This window comes from Chrysochloris asiatica, unplaced genomic scaffold (genome assembly GCF_000296735.1).
Source record: "Chrysochloris asiatica unplaced genomic scaffold, ChrAsi1.0 scaffold00092, whole genome shotgun sequence".
Lineage (NCBI taxonomy): Eukaryota > Metazoa > Chordata > Mammalia > Afrosoricida > Chrysochloridae > Chrysochloris > Chrysochloris asiatica.
Genome location: NW_006408610.1, coordinates 6,758,550 through 6,767,663, shown reverse-complemented (window position 1 = coordinate 6,767,663; position 9,114 = coordinate 6,758,550). Strand labels below are relative to the sequence as shown.

The window sequence follows — 9,114 nt, the reverse complement described above, 5'->3', positions numbered from 1 at the left end:
TTTCAAGAGGTAGCATATGAAGAAGAGCCAATAATACTGAAGGAAAAAGTCCAAGGTGCATTGAAGGAATTGGCAAAGAACAGGCACCATGAATTGATGGAATAAAAATTGAAATCTTTCAAGAAAGTGAGGCGGCACTGGGGGCACTCACTCATCTCTGCCAAGAAATTTGGAAGACAAATATCTGGCCAACTGATAGGAAGAGATCCATATTTGTGCCCATTCCAAAGAAAGGTGACCTAACGGAATGTGGAAATCATCCGACGGTATCTTTGATATTCCATGCAAGGAAAGTTTTACTAAAAGTAATACAGAAACAGCTACAAGCATATATTGACAGAGAACTTCCAGAAGTTCAAGCTGGATTCAGAAGAGGCCATAGAACGAGGGATATCATTGCTGATGTCCGATGGATCTTGGCTGAAATCAGAGAATATCAGAAAGATGTTTACCTGTGCTTTATTGACAAGCTATGGACAACATTGTGAAGTATGAGTATTCCGGAACACTTAATTGTGCTCGTCAGGAATCTGTACATAGACCAAGAGGCAGTTGTTCGAACAGAACATATGAACACTGAATGGTTTAAAATTTAAAAATGTGTGCAACGAGGTTGTATTCTTTCACCATACTTATTCAACCTGTATGCTGAGCAAATAATCCAAGAAGCTGGCTTATATGAAGAAAAACATGGCAACTGGATTGGAGGAAGACTCATTAACAACCTGTGATATGCAGATGATACAACCTTGCTTGCTGAAATTGAAGAAGACTTAAAACATTTACTGATGAAGATCAAAGAGTACAGCCTTAGGTATGGATTGCATCTCAATGTAAAGAAAACAAAAATCCTCACCAATGGACTAATAAACAACATTCTTATCAATGGAGAAAAAAATTGAAGTTGTCAAGGACTTCAATCTTCTTGGATCAACTATCAGCACTCATGGAAAGCAGCAGTCAAGAAATCCAATGACTTATTGCATTAGGCAAATCTGTTGCACAAGACCTCTTGAAAGTGTTGAAAAGCAAAGATGTCAGCCTGAAGATTAAGGTGTGCCTGACCAAAGCCATGGTATTTTTCAGTAACCTCATATGTATGCGAAAGCTTGACAGTGAATAAGGAAGACCGTAGAAGAATTGATGCTTTTGAGTTATGGAGCTGGAGGAGAATACTGAAATTGCCTTGGGTTGCCAAAAGAACCAACAGATCTGTGTTGGAAGAAGTGCTGCCAGAGTGTTCCTTGGAGGCCAGGATGGCCAAACTTCATCTCTCATACTTCAGACATATTCTCAGGAGGGATTAGTCGTTGGAGAAAGATATCATGTTTGGTAGGGTAGACCATCAGAGAAAAAGAGGAAGACCCCAGAGAGATGGATTGGCCAAGTGGCAGCATCAATGGGCTCAAGCATGGCAACGATAGTGAGGTTGGCCCAGGATAAGGCAGTGTTTTGTTCTGCTGTGCATAAGGTCGATATGAGTCACTATTGACTGACTCAATGGCACCTAACAAGAACATACACCAGGATAAAGTGGGTTTTCTTCCAAGAATTCAAGAATGATTCAACATTTTTTTTTTTTAAAAATCAAGGTATTTACTATATACCACATTAATAGAATAAATTAGAAGCATATGATTATCCCTATTAATGCAGACAATATTTGACAAAATTCAATATTATTTTTTCATGATAAAAATACTTAGTAAACTAGAAATAAAAGGGAATTCTTGAGCATGATAAAAGGGATTCATAAAAATTCCACATATACATACCACCATGGAGAAAGACTTGATGGATTACCCCTTTAAGAACAAGACAAGGATACCCACTCTCACTACTGTTAGTCAACATTGAACTAGATGTCTCAGCAAGAGTAGTTGGGGAAGAAAAAAAAAAAGGAGAAGGAAGAAGAAATATAAGGTACTCAAATCAATAACGAAGAAGTAATCCTGTCTGTGACAGGATTCTATGTATTTAAATACCAAAGAATTCACAAGAAAGCTATTAGAGCTAATAAATAATTTAGCAAAGTCGTAAGGTACAAGGTAGAAACACAAAAATCAGTTGGGTTTCAATACACTAGCAATAAGCCCAACTGAAGGTGAAATTAAGAAAATGATTTCATTTACAATAGCTTCTAAAAAAATAAAATACCTAGGAATACATCTGACCAGTGAGATGAAGCTTTAAACACTGAAAACAATAAAACATTTCTGAAAAAAATTAAAGACTAAAAAAACAGAAAGAAATCCTGTGACTCATAAATTAGAGGAATTGATATTTACTGTTAAGATGTCAACATTACCCAAAGTGAGCTGAGACTAAGTGTAACTCCTATTAAAATTTTAACAGCTTTTGCACAGAAATGGGAAAGTCGATCCTTAAAATTTATAAAGCATTGCAAGGAGCTCTGAATAGCCAAAACAACAACAAAGTAGAAAGACTCACAATTCCCTACTTCAAAATATACAACACTATAGTAATTAAGACAGTATGGTACTATCAAAATGTTAAACATATAGACCAATTAAATAGAACTGAAGAGTCCTGAAATAAACCTACCTACCTAAGGAGCTCTGGTAGCGTAGTAGTTATGAGTCAGGCTGCTCCACGGGAGAAAGATGAAGCTTTCTGATCCCATAAAGATTTACAGCCTCAGAAACCTGTACAGGGTTGCTATGAGTCGGAACTGACTCCACGGCACATAACCACCACCACCTAAGGTCAAATGATTTTCAACCAGGGTGCTAAACCCATTCAGTAAATAGTGCTCAGAATATGGGATCTTCACATGCAAAAGAATGACATTAGATCCATATCTCACACCACATAGACAAATTCATTCAAAATGATCAACAAAAAGGGAGGCAGCTGGGGGTACGGATAAAAGGTGGTCTATACTATATTCTGCGTTGCTTTTGACCTCAAATATCAACCGTTTCACTAAAATAATTTTAAGGACAAATTCTTGTATAATCAAACATATGTTTACCTTGGTATTTTGCTCCAAATCTTTGCTATTTAAAAGTGCATGATTAATTCGAAAAACTATCCAGTCAAACAGGGCACTATACAGAGACTTAGCCATGGAGTTCCTCACTGTCACAGCCTGAAAAAAAAAAAAAAAAGATTAGTAAGTGCAAGCAGAATTGAAAATAATCTCAGATACTGCAATAAACTTTGTTTTGCTCTCATTCAATATACATTCTTTACATATAAGAAAGCTTGAAGACTAAAGTGCACCTGACCCAAGCCATGGTATTTTCAATAACCTTATATGTATGCGAAAACTGGACAGTGAATAAAGAAGACCATAGAAGAATTGATGCTTTTGAGTTATGGTGTTGGAGGATAATACTGAAAACAACCAATAGATCTGTGTTGGAAGAAGTGCAGCCAGAGTGCTCCTTAGAGGCCAGGATGGTCAAACTTCATCTCTCACATACTTCAGACATATTGTCAGGAGGGACAAGTCGCTGGAGAAGGATATCATGTTTGGTAAGGTGGAGGAAGACCCCCAGAGAGATGGACTGGGAAAGTGGCAGAATCAATGAACTCAAGCATGGCAACAATATTGAGGTTGGCCCAGGATCGGGCAGGGTTTCACTCTGCTGTGCATCAGGTCTCTATGAGTCAGTACCAACTCATTGGCACCTAACAATAACCACCACCACCCCAAACTAGAAACTCAAGTTTCCTCTTAAAATAAATATAAAATTGAAGTTTCCAGTAGCTCCTTGGAAACTCTACACAGAGTTTGCTGAAAGTGAAGAAGACTTAAAACATTTACTGATGAAGATCAAAGAGTACAGCCTTTGGTATGGATTACATCTCATTGTAAAGAAAACAAAAATCCTCAACTAACCTTGAGCTAGTTTAACATGTGAGAAGGTGTCCAAAAGTTCATACAAACTTTTTGGAGCCCCTCTGTAAAAGCAACAAAAACTTTGTTACTAGTTCCTTGGATCTAAATCTTATAGGTTCCATAAATATTGTACCAATTAATCTTTGTCAAATAAAAGAAATAACCTAGGAAAGAATGTTGTCCACAGAAATAACAATTATGATTGCTAATATTTTAAAGACTCTTAGTGTGACATCCCTTCAGATGTCTTTTTGATCCCCAAACTAAAAATATATGATAAAAGAACACAATTTGAGTCCCTCAAGGATGCGAAAACTGCATTTTTGACATGGTGTAAATTAAAGAGCACAAATTCTTCAGGGAAAGTTTAGAGAAATGAAACCACCACCTTCAGAAGTGTATACACCTAGAGAAATGGTATGTTAAGAAACCACAGCTTTGCATTTGGATAGCTTTGTTTAATAAAGGTTTCTATGATTTTTGTAGCAATACTTTACTTATCTTCCTATGACAGAAAATGGCACAGTCTCTAGAAACTAAGAATGGTTTCCTACTGTAAGAAAGCAAGGATTTCAGACATTTAACAGCATAGAACTGAATCCTGTCAACAACCTGGCAGAGAACTTCAAGCCTCACGTGAGACGGCAGCCCTGGTGAACACTTTGAGTGCTGTCTGGTAGGACTCTCAGAAGAGAACACAACTAGCTAGTGTCCAAAACTCATGATCCACAGCAACTCTAAGCCAACACATTTGTGTTGTGCTAAGTTGCTCAGTTTCTCACATAGTTACAAACACTAACAGTGCTGTTATTCGTGCTAGATGCTATCCGGTCAGCTCAGAACCACAATGGCACAATGTTCAACAGAAAGAAACACTGCCGGTTATTATTTTATAATAAAAAAGATTCTGAAAAAATACATAAAAGCTTTGAATCTTTATGTAAAAGAAAAGGGAAACTCTTTAAAAAGTTTGGAGCTTTTTCTTGTTTATAAAGGAGCACTCAGTGTTTAAGACTATAAAACAAAGACATAAGACAGGTAACAACATGAAAAAAAAAGAGAGAGAGAGAGAGAATGTGGAGCTAGTTAGGCAGTACCCAAAAAGTAGGAAAAATGAAATCAATGTCAGCCTACTCTCTATAGTTAAATCACAACTTCCCTACCTGTCTATCAACTAGCCTCAAATTCCTGTCCAATTTTTATAATACTTGCCATATTATCCTATGAAATAGTAGCTATTCAATAGTATTCCTATCCCTAAAGTCCTAGCATTGTTAGGATAAGTACTAGACTACAAGGTTGACTTTACCTCTAGGTCAGTGGTTCAAACTCACCAGCCACTTCTTGAAAACACTATACAGGGTTGTTATGAGTCAAAATTGATTAACAACAATAAACACCTAAAAAGATTCATAGAAGTGGCAGTAACAGTGACTCATATTAACAATCTCACTTGGGAGCCTCAGTATACTGATGCTATTTAAAACTATGGAACTAGGTGAGATAACCTAGATAAAGAATATAAAGAGACCAAAACAGTGACCTAGGGCACCCTATGATTTAGAATTCAGGAACAAAAGAAAACGCTAACAAACGGAACTCTAAAGAAAAGGGCAAAAATGGGTATGTGAACTATGTCCATTTTAGAGTAGAATGTCCTACAGTATACATAAAACATTGTATCAAGAAGGAATAATTGTCGAATGCTGTACACTCATAATTTAACATATTTATCCACCCCATAGTAATAATATGAAAATTAAGAATAATTATGACAGCAAAATGCTGTGAGAAAAAGGCAAATTCACTGCTTATTAGCAGAGCACATATAACTTTTACATCCCCAAGTCAAGAAAAAGATATCATTCAACACTGTCATTTTCATTCTGTTAAAGGAAAAGAACACAAACACAAACTTCTAATACTGTTCAAAGTCTTCTGATTGCAAATCAAATCTATCTATCTATCTATAAATATATATATACCTCTGCCAGTTTGTAGGGTAAAATAAGCTTTTCTCCTACAGTCACGGTCTTCCTGGTAACTAATGCTTCAAAGAGCTTCTCTTCTTTAACCTAGGGAACAGAAAAATGAATTTATTATAAAAGATTTATGACAATAAATTTAATTATTTTATTGAGAGACCATTTGTTAAGTGCCTTCGAGTTGGTTCCGACCCATAGCGACCCGGAACAGGGTTTCCGAGGCTGTAAATCTTTACGGGAGCAGAAAGCCTCATCTTTCTCCTGCAGAGTGGCTGGTAGTTTCGAACTGCTGACCTTGTGGTTCACAGCCCGATTTGTAACCACTACGCAACTAGTGCCCCTACTGAAAGACCATACAAAGAAAAAAACTCTTAATGAGATTAGAAAATATACAACAACAAAAAGAAAACACACTGGTGGTTTTAGTATTTGTCACAGCAGAATGTGTAAAGTGTCCCACTTTGCCATAAAATAATCTAAAGGTAAACAGGATAAATTTGGACTCCTGGTGTGGTGCTGTAGGATCAGCACTGGACTGAGAAACACCAGGTCAATGATTCAAACCCAGAGATGCTCCTCTGAAACCCTATACAACAGGGTCACTATGAGTCAGAACCGACTCAATGTCACTTAGTAACAACAAGATAAATGGACTCATTTAAAATTAAAGTTGTTTGCTGGTCACAATGGAGAAACGGACTTCATTATACAGACATGGATAATGCAGACAGTAAAAAAAAAAAAAATTTTTTAAAGATCAACTGTAATCTCACAACCTGGCGACATGGACTAGAAAATGACCACATTTCTTGAATGTCAGGAACATTCTAACAGATATTTATTTTTATTTACAGATAAACAGCTATGTGATAAAGTTGTTTCTGTGGATATGACTCTCTTTCACAAGAGGAAATACAATGTCACAAATTTGACAAGCATAATTTCAGTTCATGTTTTCATATATGCATATTAGATATATCCATAAACATCATATTATATAGTCACGTGTATTTAAAACCTTACCTGATAGCCAAATGTTTTTGAAATATTTCTATGTTGATAATTTTAGACTAAATTTACTCATTTGAACTGCTACATGGTATTCTGGCCACCACTCACCTGTCAATTTGTTGTACTGTGGTGGCTTGCATATTGCTGTAATGATGGAAACTATGCCACTAGTATTTTACATACCAGCAGGGTTACCCATGGAGAACTGGTTTCAGCTGAGCTTCCAGACTAAGCTACACTAGGAAGGTGACGAGGTGACCTACTTCTGAATGTTTAGCCAACAAAAACCTTAAGAACAGCAGAGGAACGCTGTCAGAGATAGTACCAGAAGACAAAAAAAGAAAAGCACCAGAATACTGTCAGATATAATGCTGGAAGATGAGCACCACAGGTTGAAAAGCACTCAAAATACAACTGGGGATGAGCTGCCTTCTTAAAGTAGAGCTCTCTGTGATAACATGAATGAAGTAAAGCTTTCAGGACCTTCATTTGCTGATAGGGCACAACTTACAATGAGGAAAAACAGCTACAGACATCCATGAATATACAGAACATGGAATGTACAAAGTTTGAAATTAGGAAAATGGAAAGTTGTTAAAAATGAAATGGACCACATAAAGATCCAAACCCTAGCACTAATGAGCTGAAAGGGACTGGCATTGGACATTGTAAATCAGACAATGGTATGGTATATTATGTCAGCAACACATACTCAAGAGGAATGATGTTGAACTCATCATCAAAAAGAACATTTTATGATCTATCCTTAAATATAATGCATGTATGTCACAGGATAATATCCATATGCCTACAAGGCAGACCAGTCAATACCACTATTGTTCAAATTTACACACCAACCACTAAAGTCAGTGATGATGAAATTGAAGAATTCTACCAACTTCTTCAGTCTGAAATTGATCAAACATGTAACCAAGATGTACTAATAATTTTACAGATGATAGGAATGCAAAGAATGAAAACAAAGAGGAAGGATCAATAGTTGAAGAATATGGCCTTGGTGATAAAAATGATGCTGGAGTACACATAATAGAATTTTGCAAGACCGATGACTTATTCAATGCAAATACCTTCTTTAAAGAACATAAAAGACGACTATACATATAGACTTCACCAAACGGAATACATCTGTGGGAAGAGACAGTGGAAGAGCTCAGTATCATCAGTCAAAACAAGGCCAGAAGCAAGCTGTGGAACAGACCAGCAATTGCATATATGCAAGTTCAGGCTATGGTAGTGGTGGTACTGTGCTGTGGAGTTGGTTCCAACTCAAGGTGACCCTGCACAGGGTTTCCGAGGCTATAAATCTTTACAGGAGCAGAAAGCCTCATCTTTCTCCCACAGAACGGCTGGTAGTTTCTAACCGCTGACTGTGAGGTTAGCAATCTGATTTGTAACCACTATGCTACCAGAGCTCCTGAGTTCAGGCTATGTTGTTGAGGCTATGTTGTTGTTGTTGCTGTGTGCCGTGGAGTTGGTTCCGACTCATAGTGACCCTGTACAGGAGCAGAAAGTCTCAACTTTGTCCCATGGAATAGCTGGTAGTTTTGAACTGCTGCTGACCTTGAGATTAGCAGCCTGATTCGTCAGCTGAAGAAAATTTTTTAAAGTTCATGAGAGTCAAAATATGACCTAGGACAAATCCCACCAGAATTTAGAAACAGTCTCAAGTATAGACTTGATGCATTAGACACTAAAGTCTGAAGACCAGATGAGTTGTGGAATGACACCAAGAACATCACATAGGAATAAAGCAAAAGGGCATTAAGAAGGCAAGATAAAAAACAAAGACAAAAATGCACGTCAGAAGAGACTCTGAAACTTGCTCACCAACATAGAGATGTGAAAGCAAATGGAAGAAATGATGAGGTTAAAGAGCTGAACAGAAAGTTTCAAAGGGCAGTTCAATAGACAAACTCAATTATCATAATGAAATGTGATACAGTTGGAAAAACAAAGGAAATAAAACTGAGCATTTCTTAAGCAGAAAGAATTAAAGAAAAAAATAAAGTCACGACTTGAAATACTACTGAAGGATTCTTGGACAAAATATTGAATGATGCAAAGAGCATCAAAAGAAGATGGAAGGGATCTTCTGGTTTGCCAGGGCAGCCAGGCGGTGCGAGTAAGTGCGGGCTCCGGGATTGGGGGGGGGAGGGGAAGCTCGCGAGTTGAGCCTCCCAGGTGGGAATTCACAGTCTCACGGCCCGCGTAAATCTTAGTGCGCCAGAG

General features: G+C 37.3%; 1 protein-coding gene across 1 annotated transcript in view; it reads right to left on the bottom strand.

The window, feature by feature from the left end:
• MYO9A (myosin IXA) overlaps positions 1-9,114 on the bottom strand; it is a 352,098-nt gene that overhangs the window by 200,956 nt on the left and 142,028 nt on the right. The window contains exons 9-10 of the mRNA XM_006866530.1: positions 5,854-5,943; positions 2,996-3,112 (exon numbers count right to left, since the gene is read on the bottom strand). Of these exons, the coding sequence (XP_006866592.1) occupies positions 2,996-3,112; positions 5,854-5,943 (207 nt within the window). The remainder of the gene's footprint in view (positions 1-2,995; positions 3,113-5,853; positions 5,944-9,114) is intronic.